The sequence below is a fragment of the Anastrepha ludens genome, chromosome 3 (genome assembly GCF_028408465.1).
Source record: "Anastrepha ludens isolate Willacy chromosome 3, idAnaLude1.1, whole genome shotgun sequence".
Lineage (NCBI taxonomy): Eukaryota > Metazoa > Arthropoda > Insecta > Diptera > Tephritidae > Anastrepha > Anastrepha ludens.
The window spans coordinates 527,260-553,099 of record NC_071499.1 but is presented as its reverse complement, the minus strand read 5'-3'; the positions used below and the strand labels follow the sequence as shown (position 1 = coordinate 553,099).

The 25,840-nt window shown below is 35.6% G+C and overlaps 4 protein-coding genes across 6 annotated transcripts; 2 read left to right on the top strand and 2 right to left on the bottom strand.

Moving 5' to 3' along the window:
* Window positions 1–32: 32 nt before the first annotated feature.
* On the top strand, window positions 33–4,028 carry LOC128859387 (uncharacterized). Its single transcript, XM_054096420.1, has 4 exons — window positions 33–131; window positions 1,922–2,391; window positions 2,470–3,445; window positions 3,507–4,028. Exons 1-4 carry the CDS (start codon window positions 122–124, stop codon window positions 3,899–3,901), a joined length of 1,851 nt encoding a protein of 616 aa, XP_053952395.1. The 5' UTR covers window positions 33–121; the 3' UTR covers window positions 3,902–4,028.
* Window positions 4,029–10,296: 6,268 nt separating this feature from the next.
* On the bottom strand, window positions 10,297–17,558 carry LOC128859386 (protein obstructor-E). The gene is made up of 4 exons (XM_054096419.1): window positions 17,194–17,558; window positions 11,177–11,392; window positions 10,907–11,101; window positions 10,297–10,824 (listed from the first exon to the last, which is right to left on the bottom strand). The coding sequence occupies exons 1-4, from the start codon at window positions 17,246–17,248 to the stop codon at window positions 10,595–10,597; spliced, it is 696 nt and encodes a 231-aa protein (XP_053952394.1). The 5' UTR covers window positions 17,249–17,558; the 3' UTR covers window positions 10,297–10,594.
* Window positions 17,559–23,681: 6,123 nt separating this feature from the next.
* LOC128856784 (rab-like protein 3) lies at window positions 23,682–25,054 on the top strand. 2 transcript variants are annotated; one of them, XM_054092106.1, is made up of 3 exons: window positions 23,682–24,239; window positions 24,322–24,768; window positions 24,856–25,054. In XM_054092106.1, exons 1-3 carry the CDS (start codon window positions 24,161–24,163, stop codon window positions 25,035–25,037), a joined length of 708 nt encoding a protein of 235 aa, XP_053948081.1. In that variant the 5' UTR covers window positions 23,682–24,160; the 3' UTR covers window positions 25,038–25,054. The 2 variants fall into 2 exon arrangements, with proteins under 2 accessions (XP_053948081.1, XP_053948080.1); XM_054092105.1 differs by having other exon boundaries at window positions 23,684–24,239; window positions 24,853–25,054.
* A 68-nt stretch (window positions 25,055–25,122) lies between these two features.
* LOC128856785 (adenosine 5'-monophosphoramidase HINT1) lies at window positions 25,123–25,807 on the bottom strand. 2 transcript variants are annotated; one of them, XM_054092107.1, is made up of 3 exons: window positions 25,699–25,807; window positions 25,500–25,647; window positions 25,123–25,448 (listed from the first exon to the last, which is right to left on the bottom strand). In XM_054092107.1, exons 1-3 carry the CDS (start codon window positions 25,740–25,742, stop codon window positions 25,179–25,181), a joined length of 462 nt encoding a protein of 153 aa, XP_053948082.1. In that variant the 5' UTR covers window positions 25,743–25,807; the 3' UTR covers window positions 25,123–25,178. The 2 variants fall into 2 exon arrangements, with proteins under 2 accessions (XP_053948082.1, XP_053948083.1); XM_054092108.1 differs by having other exon boundaries at window positions 25,500–25,641; window positions 25,699–25,806.
* Window positions 25,808–25,840: the final 33 nt, after the last annotated feature.

Sequence of the window (25,840 nt, the reverse complement as noted above, 5' to 3'; positions counted from 1 at the left end):
AGAACACTGTTACATGCAATTAATTTAATATTTTTTACAAATTTTCCTCAGTCTTCAGCAGAACGCAATAGAATTATCTGGATTTTAAATTACTTTACAAGAGCAGAACGAAAAATACACAATGGAGAAAGGTAACATTGATACTTTTGTAGTTTTACACAAAACAAAATACAAAATGCAGGCTGAACATCTGTTCGTCTGAACAATGTGGTTAAATTATGTGCGTTTTTTGATAAACAAAACGACTCAGCCTCCCAGCTGGATGAGGTTGCCTAGTCTTATTTTCTAGAAAGTTACTGCTGACAAGTGGTAAAACAGAAAATGTTTACGACTTATTTTTTTAAAGAGGCGATAAGTTCCGAAAGTTATTCCAATATTTGTTGGACAACCCACAAAAGTTTATGGAGCATTTCAGGTTGAGACCAACCACATTTGAATATTTACTAAAGAAGATGGAAGAAAAAAACTCAAATTAAACGGGCTTGGCGGCCGCCGTAGCCGAATGGGTTGGAGCATGATTACTATTCGGAATTCACAGAGAGAATGTTGGTTCGAATCTCGGTGAAACACCAAAATTAAGAAAAACATTTTTCGAATAGCTGTTGCCCCTCGGCAGGCAATGACAAACCTCCGAGTGTATTTATACTATGAAAAAACTCCTCATAAAAATATCTGCCGTTCGGAGTCGGCTTGAAACTGTAGGTCCCTCCATTTGAGGAACAACATCAACACGCACACCACAAATAGGAGGAGGAGTTCGGCCAAACACCCAAAACGAGTGTTCGCGCCAATTATTTATATTTATATATACATAAACGGGCTATAACTTTAAGGTAAGCTGTGGTAGTTTTTATCAGCTATACCCCATATGTCATATATTAACGAACACAAAACTAGTTCATTTGTCGATATCACTATGGAAAAACTAAAATACTCGAAACTAGTCGTCAGAACACATGAAAAATTCTAATTCATTTGAACTTTCGAATTCTTTTGACTGGTTTGTGCAAGCAAACACTTTCATTGCAAAACAAGTATTAGTTTTTCGAACGAAGTTTAAATAGTTCCTCCGGGTGACAAAATGCGGAACAAGTACAAGTCACCTTTCATTTGATATATTTATTATTTGTTATAAGAAACTCCACAACATTATTACATATATGTATACTGATTTCCCCTGAACCTGTCGTACGAAGGCCAAATAAGGGGAAAGTTTATGAATTAAATCAAAATTACATTATTTTCTGTTCAACCAACTTAATTTAAAACGGGGTTAATTTCGCATTTTTTTTTAATATCCATTATATATTAATTATATGTATACAAATAGGCAAAGTAAACGAAGGAGTTTTTTAGGCTGTATGTATATACAATGATACTTATTTCGTTAAAATCGGTTCTGTATTTTACAATATACAGGTATTTTAAAATTTTGTAACTTCCAACTTTTTCCCCTCTATCACCCATAATTTGTTTTTGTAGATAAATTATGTTTTTCACTGTTTTGAAGGAATAAAAACTAAGAAATATTTGGTCAAAGTTCGTACATATATTTTACCGAAACCGAACAGAGCCTTTGTGCCCGAATATGACCAAAGCCGAATCGGGTGGTTGGTGAATATTTCGGTTATATTCTTTCTCATAATAAATAAAGGATGCCTAGCCGAACTACTACTTTTTCTCCTTTATTGATATAAATTCAGACATCATTTTATTTTCGCTAAAATTTCATTATCACACACAAAATTGTGAACGATCCTATCCGATAGTTTACTTAAAAGTCGATTAAATTTTAGCAGGATGGAAAATCAACCCTTTCTCCTAAGTCTGGCAACATGGAAATTATTTTATTAATTGTATACTTGCATTCAAGTGATATGCTCAAATTGCTTTATTCAAAGTCGTAATTTATTAATTAAAGTTTCAGAAGATATGGAGCTAGATTGGCAGAATGGCTTTCAACAAATTAAGGAGCGCGGACTGTATTTGCTCCAGTCTGAAAAGTGGTCCGATTGTAGATTTCTGGTGGGAACCTCTCCTAATCAGCGTATTTTGGCTGGGCACAAATTGATTTTGGCAATGTCCTCACCTGTTTTTGAACGAATGTTTTATGGTAACCTCCCAGACGAGAGTGATCCTATTTTAATACCCGACGTACAACCTGATGCCTTTCAAGCAATGATGGAGTACATTTACTCGGATCGCATTAGTATTAGCTCTTTCGACAAAGCGTGTGAATTGTGTTATGTGGCAAAGAAGTATATGCTACCTTACGTAGTGGAGCAATGCACTCATTTTCTATGGGCAGATTTGAGCCCTAAAAATGCCTGCCGCGCTTATGAGTTTGCTAAGCTATTTGATGAGCCTCGATTAATGCAAAGCAGCATGAGTGTAAGCAGTAGTACCGAATTTAATTATGTTTATAAAATAAGCTAGTGCCATTTGGTTTCTTTATTTCTTTTTTTTCAGATCATAGCAGCTAACACACGTGATGTGTTAGAAGATCCTAGTTTTGTAGATATAGAAATGTCAACCTTAATGGCTATTCTTGATCAAGACCGTTTAAATATTACGTCAGAGTTGGAGCTGTTTAATGCATTAGTAAAGTATGCTTCTGAACGTGGACTGTTTATAGGAAATGAAAGCTTGCACTTACAACAGCCAAACTCTTATCAAAAGGGCCCGAGACAATCTTTGCCAGCCCTAGATAATGACGACTCTGAGGATGTGGAAATCAAAATGGAGCCGGACATCTCAAACACTTTGCACAGTCGAGAGGACGATGACTTTACTGGTAATGTAGTAGAAGACGTGGTTGTTGTGGACAGTGACACTTCTGGTCCATATGATGAAAAAGATTGTGCACATAAAATGACACCACCTTCCGAGTCTAATATGGTTACTTCGCTATCGTGTTCCAATAATGAAATTGACGAGGTTCTTATACGTAAAGCTATTCAGAAAATTCGTTTCCTAACACTCACACCCCAACAATTCGCAGAAGGCCCTGCACGTTCTAACCTACTTAAACAGAATGAAGCTCTTGCCATTCTCATTAAAATTTCAAGCCCGACGATTAACGATTGTCCAATGCCTCAAGGCTTCTGCAGCTCAAGGACTAGTCGAGAATATTATGAATCTCGTAGCCAACGAGATTTATCTTCTTACCGCCATTCAGTTCCTTCGAACGCTCCTGCTCCAACAAGTTTTGCATCATTTGAGTCTTTTATGGGAAATACGACATCTAATGTATCAACAGCTGCTCAGTCGGCATCTTCGAACAATTTAAGTACTTTCCAAGGTGGTAGTGATACTGATTTAGCTACGAACGATACTCGCCGATCTTACTGCGTTCGAACACTTAATCAACAGTTTGATTATAGAAACACCAGTGTTACTGATTGTGGACTAACATTTCAAGTGGATAGTAATATATGGATCACAGGTTTGCAAAATTAAATTTCACGTTTGAAAACTTTTCAATAAAAAACATGTAATATATTCAGGTGTTCAGGTTCCCACCCAAGTCCTTTGTGGAGAGCTTATGAATTCGGCTGGCTTTTCCGAACGATATACGGAAATTCTCTACGCACATATTCAAGATATTCAAGGTTCAAGGCTTACCTATACACACTGCACATCCCGGGTACGATATGATTCCTTGCTAGAAATAACGTTCGATCGCCCAGTGTACGTTTATCGTAATTTAATATATAAGGTGTATGTTGTTTTCAACAAAGTCGGATGGTATCCCATGTATACTTGTGTTCCGGACGTTGTCTGTAACAGGGTCAAATTCATGTTCAATGTAGGCAATCCTGGTGAGTCGGTGAGAGATGGGTTAATTCGCGCAATTGTTTTTTCAACACCGCAGGAGCAGTCTAGAAGTGTAATAGAATAAGCGAAAAAATATTATAATCCCGTCATATTCATAACAAATATTTATGAAATATTTGAAAAATAGTTGTGCTACTTATGTAATCCTCAAATATACATATATACTTATACATATAATTTATTCTCACTCATTATTTAAAATGTCTTATCATTACCTTCTGGGGGTGCATACACAATTTGTTTTGATCGGGTACAAATCTGAGTAATCCATTATTAAATATAAGTTCAACCATTGAGTAAGTACTTACACAACGCTACTATTAATCTCAAAATTGGTCCGTTTTTCAATGCAAACTTCAAACCGAAAATCATACATTTGATCTCAAATTATCTTTAGTTTATAAAGGACGTAAAGTAGTTGAACATATATGGAAACATCGCTCATACTTGCAAGAAAATAAGCTTGAATTACTATAACAATCTTGAGGTCTTTAGGAGGTTTCATTTAAGAATCCTTCAAGCTTTTTGTTTCTCTTTTTGGGAAAAAGTTCAATATAAACTGTTTCATTTAAGAATCCTTCAAGCTTTTTTTTCTCTTTTTGGGAAAAAGTTCAATATAAACTGTTTCATTTAAGAATCCTTCAAACTTTTTGGTTCTCTTTTTGGGGAGAAGTTCAATATAAACTGTTAAAAGTTGATTTTTATTTTATCAGTAAAAAAATAACGGTTAAAAATGGGACTTATTTGTTTCGGAGAAAATAAAAGTCTTGGCTAAATAACATAAGTACCTTCAGTACTTGAACTAGGACTAATCGATTCGTCGTAATTTACAGGTCTGAAAGTATTATATATAATTGGTTGAATTGAACCTTTCCAATTCAATAAGGGAGACAAAATCTAGATGCGATCTGATTCCCTTAAAGCTTAAACGTACTTTCACGCATTTTTGGGATAACAAAAACACTTTAGCAATGTAATTAACATAGGAATAAGTGCATATCAATTTAAACATTGTTGTTGTAATAAGTGATTGCAATTGCTACGCTATTTCGTAGTTTTAATTTTTGCTATCGCTACTGCTCTCAACTTGAACAGATGAGTAGGAGAATAGGTAGCACCCAGCGCGCAAACTTTTTTTGCTACGTTTCGTTCCTGCTTGTAGCTTCAAGCAATATTAAAAAACAACTGAAGTGCTATCTGTAGCTTGACTTCTTTTTCTTCTTGATTGGCGCGATAACCGCTTACGCTCAGTAACAAAACGCGCCATTCGTCGCTTTCTCGTGCTAATCGAAGCCAGTTGAACACACCAAGTAAGGCCAAGTCCTTCTCCACCTGATCTTTCCAACGCAGAGGAGGCCTTTCTCTTCCTCTGCTACCACCAGCAGGTACCGCATCGAATACTTTCAAAGCCGAAGCGTTTGTATCCATTCGGACGACATGAACCAGCCAACGGAGCCACTGGATCTTTATTCGTTGCGCTATGTCTATGTCGTCGTAAAGCTCATACAGCTCATACAGCTCATTGCTCCATCGCTTGTGATACTCGCCGTGCAAAGGTCCAAAAATCCTCCAAAGAATCTTTCTCTCAAATACTCCAACGGACGCCTCATCGCATGCTGTCATCGTTCAAGCTTCAGCGCCGGGACGGGCATGATGAGAATCTTATAAAGTGTTAGTTTGAGCGATCTGTAGTTTGACTAGTAGCAAAGAACTTGGAATCGGCCAGAGCGCTACACAGAAATGTTTCATGTGTGCTAGGGTTATGCATTTTTGTGGTGATTTATTGAAAATATATTGTTGTTGTGGCAGGACTCGGATAACGGCGTCGGGAGGCGGGGGCTTAAAAAGGTGGTAAGAGACTCCTTTGACGAGATTGGGCCTTATGAAGTAAAGGAATAAATCTCCGTCCATTCAGTACTAGAAATATAAGCAGAGAATATTCAATTGTGCTAAAAATACCTAATAGTAACATTTGCGTCTCCTCATTTCATATGCATTTTCCGACATAAGTTACTGCTGAACGAGCTTTTTCACCGTTCAAGCCTTTGTAACGGGCTTATGTTGTTCCGTCCGTTGCGGCAACGAATTTGACTGACAGCCAAATTGACCCACAGCATATACGCCCAAAACGAATTGAGTATCGAAGGGGACGCCATTAAAAAACAGTTATTTTATTTTTCGCGATTTTGACAAGTCTGAGGACATATCCCTTCACAATAATTGAATTACCCTAAATTTCTTAAATCTATACTTCATAAAATACTACCTTATATTCTAAATCAATACGACTTCCTGACTATGCCAGCGTGTTCCAGGGAGAACTACTAGCAATCAGGGAAGCTTGCAAAACACTAAAGCACTACAAAGAAATTGGTGCAAGAGTAGTTATCTTTTCAGGCTGTCAAGCAGCTATCAAGGCCCTAAATTCCAATTCTATTTCATCCAAGAGGAACTAGAACTGCTTGGTCATTGGCTTCAAATTACTCTCATATGGGTTCCCGATCACAGGAATATAGAGCGTAATGAGATAGCAGATGAGCTAGCAAGAAAAGGCTGATTGTGATTCTTCCCTGAACAAAGTTTTAGAAGTTCTTTCGGGAGAAAACATTATCTGCTTCATGAAAGCCAATCTGGATTAAGGTCAAACAGAAGTTGCATCACTTCACTTTTGAATATCACAAATTTGGCCGGAATTTGGTCGTTATTGTTTATCCTGTACATCAACGACCTACCCAAAGTACTAAAACGCTGTGATATACATGTTTATGCTGACTATGTTCAAATGTATCTAAGTTGCCTGTTCGATTCAATTAATATATGTAGAGTAGAATGGGGTAAGATAGGTATGGGGGCACAATAGGTAGGTGGGGTTTTCGTCGCACCGTTTTTGCAGAGATCACTCGTCTTATGTGAATTGAATACGTGGTGGGGAACAACGTTCGCGACTGTCATTTCGGCCGTCACCATTGATTAGTTATCCTAGTTCTGGCGTCGTTTAGTTTTTTGTGAGCTTTTCTCCGACATAGCATTTTTTTATTCTACGGTGCAGTGCATTTAATATATGTAAATATTTTTCAGGTGAGTTTTATTTTACGTAGAAAATAATGCTGAACACGAATAATGTGTCAGTTTTTTGATATTTTTGTTTTTTAGAAAAATATCGACGCAAACATAAAACATGTGCTTGGGGGCACTATAGGTCAGCCGTCTGGGGGCATTATAGGTCACTACTTTTAATGGAATAAAATAAATTTTAATTGTTTTTGCAGCAAAATGGTGCGTAATTATGTGCGAAAAACGCCGAAACGAAGTGAAGAGGACGTAAAAAACGCAGTCGCGGCAGTCCGAGATCGCGCTAGTGTTCGATCAGCCTCTAAACAATTTAAAATTCCTCCTCTAAACAATTTAAAATTCCGTTCGAAACATTACGTGCTTGCGTGATGAATTAAAGAAAAATTCCTAACTTTTATAACATGTGCAGTGTTCATACTCTATAAATAAAGGTTAAAACGTTAATTTCCAAGCCATGTACATTGTTCTTTTCCCCTCACATATAGTGACCTATCGTGCCCCCCGATTTTGAAAATATCGAAAAAAAGACCCTTTGTCTTATTGAATGCAGCTTCTAAAATATTTAGCCAAACATAAGTCAGTATAACCAAAATGTTAGCAGATAAATAACCTTTCAAAATCTTGCTTATTTTTCAAAATCAATGCAAAAACACCGTTGCAAGAGCTCTCCAAAAAAAATGACCTATCTTACCCCATTCTACTCTATTTAAAATCTACACAACGACTTAAGTCATGTTAATAAATGGGCTGAAAGAAATGGCAAGTAAATCGCAATGCATTGCTGTTTATAAAAAAATACTTCCTCTTGACCGATACGGTAAAGTAACTTTGAGCAACTCTAAAGGTTTAAAAATTGTTTGCTAGTCCTTCTAAATGGCGTAGTGGATTTGTAAGTTCATACATCCAACTCTACCGAGTATACATTATACTAAGGGTCTTGAGGTTGTCTTTGACGATAAATTTGATTTTCATAATCATGTCATCAATAATCATTGCCTCAAATCTTATATCGGGTGTTTTTTAACAGCATGAGGAACCATCGATATACATAGTTTGACAGCTGATAATGGCAAAATGTGTTTACATTTCTCTTCGGGAAGGTGATGCAAGTCTACTTTGAAAAAAAAAAAAAAAAAATTCTGTTCCCGAAGTTCATAGAGCACTGGCGACATCATCGGTTTTTCTTTCTTTCGAAATGAGGAAGGAGCTAACATTATGGCGAATGGCGAACGCTATCGAGCTATACTGATTGAATTTTTGTTTCCAAAAATTAATCGGCTAAACATCGACGACATTTGGTTCCAACAAGATGGCACAACTTTCCAAACAGCGCGTTTAAAAATCGACTTATATCAATATTCAAGCCATTATTGACGCCATATAGCCAGATTTATTTTATTTATTCCACAAATAAATGCAATGAAATTACCTACCAGATTATATTAAAAAAATTCATTCCAACAATATTTCTGTTTGGCATTTAAGTTCAAGCTCTTAAAAAACGATACTATGATAGGGTTCGTTCGGCAGGATCGTGCAGAATTTTTTTATCCATAAGGGAAATCACCCTACACCTCTTTTGAACGATTACATCTTGCGTATGCTACAATTGTTTGGTGGCCTTTTTAACAATTTAACATTGGCAGCATTAAAAGCGTTTAATCCGTTTTCCTTCCACCGTATAATTCTCATTTGTTGATTTTAAATTTAAAACCATTGGAAAATGGGAGGTTTGTCCTCTCACTAACTTTTGTGTTTGGCATTATCCATGGGATTTTTGACAGCCCGGCTTTTTAGAGAAAATAAATTTTCAAGTTCCGAGACATTAAGTTTTTATCCTTATTTTTGTAAATAATCTGTAGGTATTATTGTTCATATACTATATAATAAATAGATAAATAATTCTTATCTGAGATTGGATAAAAATTTGTTTGTTCGCGCTTCATACTGCAAATTTGTTTATTATTATTATTTTTTCCAAGGATTAATTCCATTTGAATTTTTTTCAAATTTAGTGTAGCTTTATCGTCGACAGGCGAGGTATTATCGGCAAAAAGTGCAGCGGTGCGAGATTAGTGCACCAGAAACCGTTAGCCAGGGTTTTGCTTTTAAATAAAGCCATAAATTTCAACTCGCTTACTAGCGTTATTGCGCATATAATTAATTAAATTCAACTTGGATATTACAAAGTACAAAGTAAGCGAAAGTACAGGATGGGCCAAATAAGACATACTAATGTTAAACACAAATAACTTTTGCAATAACCATTTATTTTGGTAAATTGTTTTTATATATTGAATGTATTTTATGGAAATTATGTATGAAATATTACATCAGACAAATGTCCACCATTTTTCTCGATACAAAGATTGGCTCTTTGTAACGCGTTTTCCATTACACCACATAATGTTTCTGGTTGAAGACTCAGTATTTCGTCTCGAATATTTTGCTTCAGCTGTCTAATAGTCTCTGGTTTATTAAGATACACATTGTCTTTTAAATATCTCCATAAAAAGAAGTCGGGCGTAGTCAAATCTGGCGAATGAGGTGGCCAAGGGAAGTCTGAGTTTTGGGCAATCAGACGTTCGCCTAAAATTTCACGCAGCATGTCCATAGTTTGCCTAGCAGTATGCGCAGTTGCTCCATCTTGTTGAAACCACAAATTAGGGTACTGCTCCGCCATTGGCCGCAAAAAGTTTTCAATCTATGTTCTGTATGAAGCTCCTGAAATCGATTCCGGCGTTTTAACCTCATTTTCGAAATATGGACCGATAACTCTAGTGGCCATAACACCGCGCCAAACAGTACATTTAGATGGGTGCAACTAATGTTGGTGTGTTGCTCTTGGATTTTCAGAGCCCCACAATCTACAGTTTTGTTTGTTGACATAATCATTTAAATGGAAATGCGCTTCATCCGACATATGCCGATATTTACGCTGCGTTAAAACAAGTGATCATTGACAAGAATAGAAAAAATCCATAATTTTAACGCGTTGTGTTGTACTGTAGGGTTCCATAATAAATTTCCAACAATTCAATTATAACATACAAAAAGAGAAAAATAAATATGACAAAAAATGAAAAAGTTATTTGTGCTTAACATTAGTAGGTCTTATTTTGTTCTTGTTGTTGTTGTTGTTGTTGTAGCAGCATAAACATTCCCCATACATGGAGGAAGAATGCCGCTGGAGTGACAGTCCTTGGCCGGATATAAATCCGGGTCGTTCCGGTAACATAGAACCGACTGTCGTGGAAACATGTTCTTAAACATCGATATCGTTGGTGTAAAAATACTGGATAATTTGTATACATTGGTGGGCAATATTTTATTTTAGTCGCGCGTTTGGCCTACGCGTACAAACAACATTGAGCTAAGTATTTCAGATAATGTTAAATAAATAGATTTTATTGCATCGAATAATGCTGTTTTGTTTTTTATGTATATTTTTACAAGATTTAATATTCGTTTTTAAGATTTATGCTAGCAGAAAATTTCTTGGACACATTGAAGCATTAGTAATAAAGAAAAGTTGGAGATGTGGATACGTAGATACGGTAGACATGCGTTTGATGACTTTCAGCAAAAATAAAGCAGTAATAAAATATTCGAAATAGAAGGCAAGAGAGTACGTATGTATATACAAACAGATTATTAAAACATCGCAGTATGAGAGTAAACCATATTATTTTCCAATGCTGTTACATTTGGTGGATACATAATCTGGATCTTCGCAAGTAAGTGTACTTTCATCGAAAACCTTGTTCTCGCCGCATGTTATCAAACGGGGATAACCCTCTACACATGTTATCAAGCGATGACAATCTCCCTGAACGGGAAAACGTGGGAATGGCCAAAAACGTGCAGCTGGTGAGCTCGAGTCAACTTTTGTCGGACATTTGAAACCCACGACCGCTGAAAAATATAAGTTTCGGTATGTAAGAATTATTAAGAGTAACTTGAATGTTTAATTTTTATACATTTTATTGGTAATTACCTTCTGGATTACAAACATGTAAAAGCTGATCGGGCCAGTTACAACCGTGGGTTCGATCATCGTAGGCCAGACCGGCGTCACATTCTTGTTCGATTGGTTCTCCGTAAGCGCACTTTATATAAGTTGTGGAACATTCCTTTGAGACTGGGTAAATGCCGAATTGGTATTCACAACCAGGTGTTGATATTGGTGTTGCTAGATCGAAAATTGTGTTGCTTTTATTTTGCTATGGTTTAATAATATAATTGAAGATAATATTTAAGCACTTACGATCCCATTGCCGTCCCTTACAATCAACAGCCCAATTATAATTACAATGATTATGTGCAGCTCCTTTTCCATCGTATAAAAGACCATTCTCACATGTTTCCAAAGTCAGGGTTCCATTTGTACATAGGAAGAATTGGTCGCATTGCTCAGTGTGTGCGTATGCCTGTTCACCTATCTTTTCTGGGCATTCGGATGCTTGAACTGGACCGCAGCTACCTTTATACAAATATAAACGGTTATACTATAATAATTTTTAGATTTATAAATAAAATTAATTTTTAAGCGGATATACTGTGGATATTCTTAATGTTTCCCTTTTTTTGATGAATGAGTATTTTGAAAAACGTTAAAAAAACGTAAAGATGTTGCTACAGGTATGTTGATTCTTGTATCTTCTTAAAATAAATGGCATGCGTATTAGAACCTCTAATTTCGTCGGAGATCCCGATTTGGAAACGTGGCAAAAATGCTATTATAAATTAGGACAAGATCTCGAAACTCTCCCGCAATTTCGAAATTTGTGAAATCGGCACGAGTATTATTGATTTAGAATGAAACACAACTTTGACAGTTTTTCATGACAAATTTATACGAATGGTTGGTTTGCTTTGTGAGGAAAGGCATAAAATAAATAGAAATAATTAAAAAGTGTTTTTAAACTTTTAAAGTGAGCAAAAATGTATGGAAAATGATTTATTGATCAATTGACAGTTTTTCGTGACAAATTTATACAAATGCTTTGCTTTGTCGAGGAAAGGCATAAAATAAATAGAAATAATTAAAACGTGTTTTTAAACTTTTAAAGTGAGCAAAAATGTAAGGAAAATGATTTATTGATCAATAGTGCACACTTTTCAAGCTATTTTTTCAGTAAGTCTCGGCCAGTCACACCCCGCCGTCAGTACGAAAGGTTGATTAATATGCTGACGGAAGAGTCAAAATGAATTAAAATAAATTTTGTATATATGTATACATAATAAAGTAAAATGAATTTTTTTATATATTCTTATACAAAATTAATTATATGGTAAACACCTGTTCTGGAAAGCATCCTATTCTACCCATTAAACTGGTGCACCAATAAAATCCATTTTAATTTTAAACAACGAGTTTTATTTAAATGTCTTTTAAAAGAAGGCTTTCTATGTCAATAATTATTAACAATGTAAATAAAAATCATAAGAATTTCATTGAAAAAGTTGGTCGCCCTAATTCGAACTTTCAATGGGTTGGCAACACTAGCTACGAAAACGTCTGAATTACCAATAGGATTTTCCCGAATTCTTGATGGGAATTCCGTTCACGATGGGAGGTCACTCATAACACAAAATTGCGCTATTTACGCTCAAATGAAAAAAAAAAAAAAAGTTGGGTGGAAATTGATAGATGGTTGATAGCGCATACAAGCATTTCATTTAAATGCACATTAAGTAAAAAAGTATTGGGTTAATATTAGTTTCCATTTGTAAAACTTGGGTACCGGCTGCAAAACGTCTTCAAAGTGGGCGAAGCTGGTCTATTTTATCGAATGCTACCTTAAGGGGTTAGGGGTAGTCAGAATTTTCAAAAAATCGATTTTTTTTTTTGCATTTTCTTAAAGTATAATGTTTTAAAAATATTGTGTAAAAATTTGAAGTGAATCCGACAAATACTTTTCAAGTTATTCAACAATTAACAAAGGGCGCTCGGCCGCTCCGGAGCCGATAGCAAAACTTTAAATGCGTTTTTCTCAAAACTATGTTTTTCAAACTGGTGAACACTGTAACTTAAAAACCGCTACGTAGATTTCAATAAAATTTATACAGCTTTTGAAAAACATAAAAAACTTGTGCCTGATCGAAGGATTTTTTTTTTTTTCAAAAATTTCGATTTTTTTTTAACAATTAACTGTTGGTTTTTTCCCGAAAATCTGAAAAATATTTCCTGAGGCCGCCATTTTGTTCATTTTGAAAAAAAAAAAAGCTTCGATCCGGCTCGAGATTATCTATCAATAAAAATAAATTTTCTCATCCGATTGGTTTTAGATGAATCTGCAAGGACTTGTGATGTTCACCGCAAGGGACTTCTGGAGAAACGGGCTTCACACAAACAGCGATAACTTTTGCAATTATTAATTTTTTTTTTTGAAATTTTGGTGAAGTCAAGTTAAAACATGATGTTTTTATGCTATGTTTTTATTTTTGTTAAATAAATAAATTAAGTAGCAAAAAAAAATTCGTGAAAATCATCATTTTTTCGGGCCTCTGACTACCCCTAACCCCTTAAAACCATTGGTAATCAAACACTGAAGTGGAGTTGGAAATTTTCAATTCCTAATAAATGGTCAAAAGGAGGTAAAAGTAGTCCATTGGCATCCGCTTACAACGCTGGAACAAAGCCAGGAAAGAACATCTCGTAAAAAAATGGATAGTAACTGAATTTCTCACAGGTTGCAGGCTGAGATAATATTGGCGCAAACTACCCATTAGCAAAAGAATTCGATGCTAAAAAAGTAAACGAGTTGCGAGTCTATAGTGCAGGAAAAAAAAAGGAATTACCGAGGCATAGCAATGAGAGAGATCAGCTGATTTGACTTTTATGTGTTTTCTAAACTGTCAAGCTTTTCCATATGATATTTAACTTTGTTGTTGTCTAGAGAATTCAAACCTTAACAAAATACACGTCATTAAAGTTCTACCTTATTGATGTGCTCGGAAATCTCGGTTTAAAATCGGAATTTCCTTTGTTCTTGATTAAAAAGCCGTTACCCTTGCCGCTAACGCGACAGCTACTCTCGGTTTGTCTTTTCATTTATTATCGGTATTTAGGCATCGATTGGAAACGGTCACAAGGGAGGTAATATGATACAATAAAAGTGAAATATTAGTGACAATGAGAAACCTTTAAAATGGGTAAAAAGAGGTAGCAAAAAGCGGGTTATTTGAGAACACACAAAGAAATGCAAAAACTAAATTTAATTTTAATAACAAATTGGTGTAAAACCGAATATTTAAATGGTACGAACATTTGCATTTTATTTAAGTAATGTGTTGTAGAATGGACCCAAATGCTTTATACATATTTATTTTTATATTTGGAATTACCAAAATAGTTTATATGAATTCTTATGAGTCGGTAATGCACACAACCTTTCGACTCACATCGTTTATTTACAAATCTTCAAAACAACATGTAACGTCTCGAATTCCGGAAATTCACAAATTTCTTTTTCCTTATACATATGTACATACATTTTCAATTACATGCGAGTATGCCTTCGCGAATAACGGTGTGTAAAATAAGCCATGAGAAAACTTAGTAATTGCACATCCGCCGACAAACAATAAAACAGGTCATACCCGAAGATATGCATATTCGTATGGATGTATGTATGTATGCATGTAATTTTGATCATCAATGTGTTTAATTTTGAGTGTCATACTTACACACATATTTAGATACATATGTTTGAATTATATAATTCATTATAAAGTGCGCATGTGTATGCCGGTACAGACTTTTTTCTTTTATTAAAAGCTGTTGCATCACCATCAGTCGATAAATCGCTACAAACAGACTAACAGGTTTTGTTGATGAACGGTAAAAGTAAGCTTTTGCAACATAACAAATGCATTTGTGTATGTATATGTATAAACGACTAAACATTATCAATACAGTACAATATCTATTATTCGGATAACAAGCTTACGTTTGATAAAACGTTTGGTCAAGCAACCAGTTGTTTAGGTCGAATTCTTTGCAGTCGTATACGGTTCAGTGCCCTAAGGATGCAAACTTGAGTCTTAACATATCACTAAGTAGATTCACGTTGAGGGCTCAAAAATTTCTTCCTGAAGCAATACAAAAATTGTTGTACTCGTAGTATTGTAGTAGCCAGAACAGGAATAAAACAACTTCTGTGTTGAAAATTGAAACAAAGTTAAAACAACAATTTTTTTAAGTCGTAAAAAACTGCAAATAGTACCTCTAACTTGCTACCTTTTTGCATTACCAAAGGTTCTAAAACTAAGAAAAATTTCTTGAAATTCAAGACATTCAAATTTTCGTCCTAGTCCTACCTTCAAAGTTGGAAAGTTTAAATACATATAGTAGGTATTCGGTTATATTTCTGAAGAAACCAGTTTGCAATTTTACGTATAAATATATGCATTAATACAAAGCGATATAAATATTGAATATCTAACATTTGAATTAAAATGCGATTGTTAGACCTTTCAAATCTGGTCAAACCAGAAGACAATTAAACTACGCCATGTATTATGTACAATATACTATCCACCCAGCGGGAAATATGTATTTGTTAATTAAAAAATGTACGTTAAATAGTTTGTCTGCCCCTTGATGTTGCTCAACAAATGAAGAGACCCAACGAGATGTTATTATTTATGGGAGTACTATAACATACATTCGAAGGTTTGCCATTGCCTGCAGAAGGACGGCTGATGTTAGAAGAGTTATAACACATTGAATTGAGGTATTCCTTATTTGTTTAATTTCAATGAATATGAATTCACTCGAAATCGCAACTAAAGAGGAGTACAGATCTGCGATCATTCAGAGTATACAGATTGAAAAAAATACGAAAAGGTTCGAAAAAGAAGCCTTTTGCGAAACTTCCCTTATTTCAAACGTACGACTACTGATTTTATTGACTGGTAGAATTCCGAAACTGGCTTCTTCTGTGCATTTCTTGATATTCATAGTTTTTTATAGTTTTGGCTCTTACATCCGTTTTTATGAGGAGTTTTCTCATGCCAGAAATACACTCGGAAGTTTGGAGACAACCGAAGTACCGAATGGTAGCCACACATATGTATATGTACATACATATATTTAGTAGCCAATAAATTCGTTAAGCAAGGCTTCCCACTAAATATCGATCTCAATGGCTCGAGCATGGCCTTAATTTTGAATCCGATATTTGGAAGCTCGTTCATTGCTTGCTTTTGCGATCGTTGCTGTTATTTCAAGCTTGTGGTATTTCCACGCCTGCAATATAGTATATACATAGGCACATACTTATATATGAACATAATCTCACACTCAATACAATCGATTACTGTAACACAAAAAGCGTATTGCTCCACTTTACTTGAAATCGCGATCATAGCTACAATTACATAAATGTTATATCTGCATGCATGTGTGTGTATCCATATGTACATACGTGTATGAGGGTGGATCGGTTTTTATGAGGGAAAAATGATATATGTCTGATATGTGTCTAAATGAGCCTCATTATATAAAATATAACTTACAAGTCCAGTTGTGTATTATTAAAAGTTTATCGTGCATGAAAAGTTGGTATTTCATTTTCTAGTGACACTTCATTATAAGGATAAGTTGGAAATTTCTGCTGGGCAACTTTTTGCTCGAAACAAGGCAGACAATTTCTCAGTAATTTAGCCAGAACAACTCTTTACGCTCTTTGTTTTTAAGGAAGTCATTCATTGCTGTGTGCATCTATAGGTTTGAAATAGTTTTTCCACCTGATTTCGGGGCATCTTTCCTCAGAATCTAAAATACTTTTAATAGATTATAAGACCGTACACAACAGTCACAAAGTTGGACTGCCCTAATATACAATAAAGCACACGTGCATGCGTTCGAGAATGTGCAAACAAAATCAGACTGGCCCATTTACACACACCAAATGTATATGGCGGTGCATATTGGTTGTATATGCATTGCATATATTACATATGTATGTGTGTACTTCTATTGAGTGCCTTATTAGCGTAACACACAAAAATTGTCTAGTGACTTATTGGTACTTTTGCTTTTACTTTCGTCGTGATTTGGTTATGAAAGTGTACCTATACGCACACATACGAATCATATCTAACGTATGTACTTATGTATATTTCACCTATTATCGTACATGCAATATCTAATGTGAACGGAAACTTATACAGACATTTGATACACTTTTAAACAAACAAAAAAATAGATTATTACTTGATTTGGTTGCTTGTTGAATGCTTCACACCAAAAAAAAAAGTATTTCATTTGTTTACCTTGCGCTATTACTCCAAGGATAACTACTAAAGCACTTAAACCTCTTTGCTGCATAGCACTATCTCTTTAAGAAGCTCGATTTCTGGAACAATAGTATTTTTCAAATTTAAAATTTTTGTAACTCCAAATCGCTGCTTCGAAGGAGCTAGACTTAAACGTGTATGCAGTTACGCGATGCGATCTTAACTGAATATATTTGACCACAATACCTCGAAAAGCTAAATATCTTTGAATATGAAGAAAAGTCAAACCACAACGTGGTAACGTTGGAACGTGATTTCAGATGTTTATGCACACACATTTGGTATACGCGCAAGCTTAATTGGAAGTCAAACTTGCCCTAACGCCAATTCGTTGAGTTCAGTACAATACCAAGAGTTATAGGGAAAGCTTTTTGCCAACAAACTGATCGTTAAGGCTATTAAGTTATGTAACTCCAACTAATTTAGTAAACATTGAGTTTTATACCGAGGAGTTGGATTCGTATTTGCATGTGCATTGTTGTTTACTAACTCATGTGTTTATACATACATACATACATACATATGTATGTATATTTTGTGCACACTTTATTTATAAGAACATTGTACAGAATTCTTCATAGCTTTATTTAAATAAGCTTAGAGTCTTAATTGGTTTTAAAACTTATAACTCCTGAAAGGAATGTTTTTATTTGGTCAAAAGAATTTTGGCGTTTTAAACCTTGAGATTTTTTATATTCTAAGGAATCTACATATGGGGAAAGGATACTTGCACATGAATGAATTTGTTCCGTACCATTTACTTTGCTCGGTGCCAGCGAATTGAATTGAAAAATTGGAATAGAAATATATCAGAGCCCTACATATAGGTCTCTTCAATACGCCATATATGGAGGAAGCATACTTGCACATGAATGTATTTATTCCGTACCGTTTACTTTGTTCGGTGCCTTCGATTCAAATTACATTTGTTTGTGAAAATAGTGAGTTATACCAGTTTTATGAGGTATAAACATATTTGCTAGCGGCGAAACTTACTCGATAACTTAGCAGTTGCTTTCCAATACAAATCTTTCGGCAGGTACGCAGAGCCCGGATATAGCGAGCAGAGAAGTGGCGAATCGAAGGCGCATATAGTACTTAGCTTAGCTCGACTCTGTAGCCCAATGTATGATGCGTGACTATCGTTGCCCAGGAATCGAAACCCACTGTCGACATTTTGTTTATTATTCATTTATCTGCTGCGATCTGTTTAATAACATTTAACAATATTTATACTTAAAACTAAGATACTCCGCGAGACATCCATAGAAAGCACCTAGTGGGGCAAGCATTCCTCAAATTTTGCTTTTTAGTTCATGAGATCTATTGTTGATTTCCTCTTCAATCTTTTAAAGGAAATGGGATTGGTGGTGATTTCTGTAATTAATGGGTTTGGGTGCGATTGAAGTCTTATATTGTGTGATGAGCCCTGCTTTTTGATTTCTTCAGCTTCTTCATATTGCATATGTCCATACTGGTTTAAGGATAGCTGAGTACAGTGAGAACTTATTTTCAAGGGATACATATGAATTGCGATTTAACAGCCTATAAAGACTTTGAATTTGATTCCTAGTGCCTTACGTTTAGTAAAAATATGGTTTTTCCATGTGAGCTTGCAGTCAAGATGCATTCCGAGATATTTTGTAACATTACTTTGGGGTATAATTGTCTTCTTGGCGGTAACTTGAACAGAGTTTGTCTGATTTGATTTTATTTTCCAGTCTATGAGCCATTAAGTTATTCCACCATGTCTTGGAGTTTAAGAGAAGCCGCATCAAGGAGGGAGTCCATTGCGAGTAAAGCGGTGTCAACTGCAAAAGTCCGACGATAGTTTCCTCAGTAACTGGTAGATCGTGAGTGTAAATTAAGTATAAGATGGGGCCCATAATACTATTTTAGGGTGAACCAGGTAAACTTTCGCAGAGTTTAGATTGGTCTTCATTTTGTTTTACAAAAAAGTGGCGATTTTTTAGATACGATTTGGATATAACAATTTGTGGGTAGAGCAGCCTTTATTTTACAAAGTAGGCCGTCATGTCAGACGCGGTTGAAGGCTTGAATATGTCTAGAAATGCAGCTGTGCGAGTATTACTTCTTCTGTATGCTTTGAGAATATTATTTATGAATCTATGTACTTGTTCGATGGTACCATGTGTTTTTGTCCACAGCTCTCACATGATTGCCCTGATACGACCATCAGGAAGTGTGTACGGTAAGAATGGTACGCTAGATGACCGGTCGATAAAAAATCTTCCGAAACTTCGTTGTTGACAGATTCTTGGCTCTTGTCCTTTGCATCACCTTTCTCCGTCGGAAATTTACCGTCTTCGCACCGCATTTAAAAGAGTTGGGCAAATTGATATAGTTTACACAGCATGTATGCACTGTAGGTCAACCTCCATGTTGTTGTTGTTGTAGTATTTTACTAATCTTCATCTTCTCTATCGGTGAACGCATCGTGGCGCTTTGGTAGTCTTCGCGGCCAAAAGGACGATCATACCTCGTTCGAGCTGCCCTTGAGACCGCCATGTATGTTTTTGTAGTAACTGTGAAGGCTGTGCCTATTTGGGAAATAAAACGTGTTCGATAAGGTATTTAAGAGAGCCACCATGCAGTCACAAGGTTTAATAGCAAGGTTTTAGGAATAAATCTGAATAAGCAGCATCTGTGACATTTCCCCATTTGAAGCGCGGATAAATACGTCTAGAGCGTCCGTATAGGACTTAGTTTTAATTTTGTTTATGATAAGGGGTAGTTGATTATTCTCGTTTGCGTAGATGAAATTGATGTTCAAGGATGCGTATACCCCTTTCCCTGCATTGTGTGGGGAAAGGAATTTCTTGATTTTTAAATTATTGCTGTCAAAAATACTATAGGAAATATGAACGGGTAGGCGATATGGGCAAGGGTCTACCGGTCTTTATTTCAAAATCCGAGAGGATAACTTCTACAGAGTGAACCCAGGACACGTACTTTACTGCAGGCTCTACATTTTGGCCGTATTCCTCAGGTTCTCCACATTACAATACAAAATACCAGATTCATTTCTTGGTTGCCAGCTTTAAACCTCCACAGTGTGGCAAAGGCGCGACTGTTGCATAGGTTGTTTACGTGGAATATCTGCGACTCGCCATGGCCTTGACTTCCACAGAGGGCATTGCGGCATATGACTGTGCAACGTCTGACATTATTTACCATACAAGAAATCAATTAATAAATTGCGCAATCCTGTCGCATGCATCCCTGTGAAGTTTGTTCCAAGAAGAAAAAATGTTTCAATTAGAAAATGGAATGACATGAAAACAAAAAAGATTGAACACGTATAAGGCAAATGGTAAGATAATTGATGGCTAGTAAACTAAATTATATTTTTATTGAAAATATGTGGATCTCCTTGAATTGGGGCCAGGGTAAGAACAGAGATAGTTGATGGCCCCTAAACTATGCAAACCCATTTTAAAGCTCATTTCATCCCCTTTTCCAATTTCACAACCAAAATCAAAATATTTTCAGCTGACAAATGCGTAAAATTAATCACCTTATTGGAAAATTTGTAACTTTTGAAAACGGCACCGTATGTCATACTTGTGAACCAGACAGCTGCAGTATTCAAAAAGAACGCATAAAGGTCAAAATAAAGATTTCCATCACTCGGACTCATTTTCTTCTTATTTAGTAAAAAAGTTGTTCAAAAACAAAATTGTATGTGTCTATAACTCACTTTAAAATTGGATGGACTTAATTAAGGGGCATTGAATGAAGCACTAGAGTACGGGGAGATGTGAACGAGATTGTTGATTGGTTGGTTAAAGTGGTAATCCATCCAGAATCCAAATAGCGCTTCCGCGCCATTTTGTTGCCACATCCTCGCACCCATTTGTTTAATGGTTATCTACAGCATTTCAATATCCAGTCTGTGCGGTTTAAGACGGTTGCGGTTGACGTCTAAGTCAGACAGTTGTTAGAGACTCTCGAAGAGTGGTCTGCGAAGGGTTGACATTCCCTCCTACTTGAAGGGAGGATATTCACAGAGGAATGGAATATCGTTTTCTTTTTCTCAGGTTGTTTACAACTGTGACAGTGTGTGTTGTGAGTTATGTCCATTTAGCCTGCTTGTTCTCTAATAGAAAAGTAAGAGATTAAAAATAAGAGTTCCAAGTTTTCTCAAATTCATATTTCTCTAAAGAAAAATCAATTGATATAGTACTCGCGATCATATTTCATCTTTGAGTATATGATGAATAGTTAAGCGAGCACTGCGGCACATTTACATATTGGTTGATATTCCTTATTTAACAAATGAAGTGTGACGCAATCTAAGTGGACAATTTGCCCATTTTACGGCGCATCGCTGGTATTGAACTTTAGAAATGATTGTTGCCGCATCTTTGCTTGAAAAATGCATAAAAGTTACTAATCGGGCTTTTGAAGCTAATTTGGCTGCTTTATCTGCGTGCAAATTTATGTTAATGCCAGTGTACCGAGAAACCCACATCAATTTGATATTTTATGTAGTTGAGGGATCAGCTCGTTTATGGTGGAAATTGGTTCAGATGAGTTTCTTGATTTGGTGGCTTTAAATTGCACTTCTGCTTCAAAAGCTGTTGCAACTGTGGGTAAGATGCTTTGCGCTAGTTTTGACGTCAACAACGGCGAAATATATACCGTCTATAGAATTATATCCACCAGTAGACAAGAGTTGCTAATACCTCCGTAAAAATAGATCGGTAATTTTTTTGTATAATTGTCTATACAGTAGGTTCTGTTTTTATGCGGCTTTTTTTTATGTGGTTTTGAAATAGTGCGGTTTTTTTTTTTAATTACAAAATGCATGTCGACCTATCGGGAATTGTACATATAAACAAGATTCTAAACCAGCTAAGCAAAAACTCATCATAGATTACATCAGAAATGCTAACCCTACAAGTATGGAACCGCCTGCATAACTATCTAGATCAGACGTGTACATTTCCTAAAGTGACGAAAGTGATTTTACGCCAAATCCTAAACGAACGCGCAACATGAGGGTATTGTCTGATTCTATTTCTGACTTAAATTTATTTTTCGATTCTGACGTTTCTTAAATAAAGATATAATTTTCAAAAATACAATATTTTGTTTATGCGATTTTATTTAATTATTTTAGATTCATGCGGTCTATGGAACGTATCTATAGTTATAATATGGGACTAGGACCCTTTTTTATGCGATTTTATTACATTATTTCAGATTTATGCGGTTTTAGCATTTGAAACGTATCTATAGTTTTACTATAAAACTGGTAGCTTTTTTTATGCTGTTTTTTTTATGCTGTTTCTTGCGGAACGTATCTACCGCATAAAAACAGAACCTACTGTATACTAAATTTCTCTCCCAAAATCTGAGATTATAAAATAATCATAGATAATAAGCCCACTTTTCGACATACAACCCTGTGCTTTCTGTGTAATAGATCATTATGTTTACGAATGTAAAGAAAAACGTCAAAGTAAAAACTAAATAAAATGGATACCGGCAAAGAAAACGGTTTGAAGACATAATTCTAATAAAATGTTTGTTAGATATTATTAACTATTCATTCATATAACAGAGAAAAAGCGTTTGTACATGAACAGGACACACGTTATTTTTTATTATTATTACTTATTATAAAATGTAATATCGAATTTCGATTACGTATTGCTGCCATAATTTTTTTGAAACCTCAGTACACGTCGTGTACGGATTTGCTCCAACTGTTTATTATTAGCAGCCAATTGCGCAGTTAAATTAGCTCTTCCTTCTGCTTATCTTTTTTTTCATAGCGTTAATAATAATTAAATAAGCCAAAATTACCAAAATATTCCAACAATATAATTTTATTATTCATTTTCATTTCAAATTAAACCTTTCACAACAGCATTGATACCTGATTGTCAATTTTGCAGGTAATCTGCCATATGTGATAGGGTAGATTACTTTTGTGGATTTATTTGTAATTAATGCATATGTGAACGTACTTTTAATCTATTTAGCACATGCCGATGACATTTGCCTACTGCCGTATGGGATGTGCGAACTAAAACTGATGGCACATTCAACGCAGGAACAGTCACAAACAACGAGACTTAAAATCAATATAGGAAAGACAAAAGCATTTAACCTGAATTTCCCTTTAGATTCTTTAAAAGTGGTTGCGCAGGTTTTTGAAAGCGTGGATAATTTCTGTTACTTGTGATCAAGGTGGATTTAATAAGGTGACAACATTCACCCAGCTGAATTTTTCGCCGTAGGTATGGCTTACGTCAAAATGATATGCTTTGTTTGTATGTATTGGTATGTTTACATTTGCATGCTGATTTTGACATGATGCTTGCACCAAACGCAACAACAAATACATGTAGAGTTTTACTTATATGTGTTTGCTGTCACCTGTAATAAATTCGCCTTGCTTGTGATGGAGGAAGTGAGTCTGACGTTGAAAGCAGAATTACCAAAGCCAAAGCGGCGTTCGGCACTCTGCAAAATAATAACAAAACTACGCACTGATTTTTTCGTTGAGCTCGTGAGGCACTCAGGCTCACTCCAGCAGCATTCGCCGTAAATGTATAAGGGAATTTTATATTACTACAACAACAACAACAATCCTGGGGTTCAGACTGCAACGAAGTAACATAGATGGAGGCTGCGTTGATTTTCTTGTCTTAAACAAACCGCTGTCACGTCCGGGAAAACATCCCCAGTTACATTAGCAAATCAGCTGATTCCTTCAAAATCGCTGTGAGCTAGTTTACGGTCTGATGTTGGTCACATCTTCTGGATTCTCTTCCCCGTGGCTAAAACGCTCTTTTTCAAGTTTGCTTGTTTTTGAAAATCAAAAGCTGGCAGCACTGGCTGTTTGTTGATAACCAAATATTGGGAATTTTGTTGGCACTAAAATATAAACCTCAATACAAAATCCTCGATGGATAATGAAAACTTTACCGGAAATAAAATGGCAAATAATATTGATAAAGTTCGGGTACTTTTGGTTGGGGATTCAGGTTTGTGTTTGTGATGTTGAAATACAGGATATATACATATCTGGTGGTGACTTAATTTCATCTAGTTGATTCTCAATTAAAGGAGTTGGAAAAACCTGTCTCACGCACTTGATAGCGCACAACGAATCTCTTACCCGTCCGGGATGGACAGTTGGATGTAATATAGAGGTTAAGTTACACGAATACAAGGAAGGAACTCCTCAACAACAGCCTTATTTTATTGAATTGTTTGACATTGGCGGATCAATAAGTCATCGGAATACACGCAGTGTCTTTTACGCTCCTATACATGGCATTATTCTGGTTCATGACCTCACAAATCGCAAGAGTCAAGAAAATTTGCGCGAATGGTTGTATGAAATTCTCAATAAAGATGGAAAAGACGTAAAAAATAGCAGTGGAGACAATGTTTTCGATCCGGAACAATTTTTAGGATCCACCCAACTTCCATTGTTAGTAATGGGGGCAAAATTGGACCTTTTAGATGAAAAACGACAACCGAAACCGCTACAAAAGATTGGTTGCATAGGTAAAATAAAATGTATACGTGCATTCATATAACATATGAATATATGTCCAAAATTACCAAAGTAATAACTTAAATAAATTGCAGCAGAACAGTGTGGTGCTGAGGAGATATGGTTAAATTGTAGGAATCCTCGTAGTCTTTCCGCTGGAACAACGGATGCTGTAAAATTATCTCGATTCTTTGATCGAGTGATTGAAAAAAGAAATCAATCGCGGGACCCTTCCGCCATATCCACAGATAGAAGAAAACATACAACACTATTACGTTGAAAACCTTGTGGCGAGTTGTTAAAAGAAATTATTTACAAATTTGTCGCACGCATTTACAAAATAAGTAATAAAAATGAATTTAGTATTCTGGCTTGAGAATTGTTATATTTATTATTTTATTTTAACGCAACGCAAAAATATTTATCCTGGCGGCCACTGCATTTGGCGTCCACCAAGGAAGTGCAAGTGTAAATGGTAAACGGATTGCGCCCCATGTTGACCATTATTTATAACCACTCGGTATCCTTTATCTAGACCTAACTCTTTGGCTACTTTTGCACCAACTAACATAAGGTGACCAAGCAATTCTTTGTCATCTCCAGTAGCTAGGGACAATTGGGCAATCGGTTTTCTTGGTATCACAAGAAAGTGCGTTGGTGCCTGGCCATTGATGTCATGAAAAGCGACACACTAAAAACAGATTATTAGGTTAACATTATTGCAACGTAAACGTAGACCTACTTTCTCATCTTCATGGATGAAGTTACATGGAATTTCCTTGCGAAGAATTTTTCCGAAAATAGTATCATCAGCCGCTGATGCTGTCTGCGCTTTTTCGACTTCGCTGGACATTTTAGCAAAGTTGGTCGAAATAGGCTTCAAACTGAAACTGGTAACACTTATATCAAAATACTTCGCATAATTGATAAACCAAACTTACCTATTTCGTAAAGTTGACCTAATGCTCGAAATGGCAAAATACATCTGTCAAATTACTTCCAGAAGCTAATACCAAAGGCAAGGCGAATTGATCATTCTTATGCCAAAGGGGCCAAAGGTAAGTACACACAAGGTGACTTTGG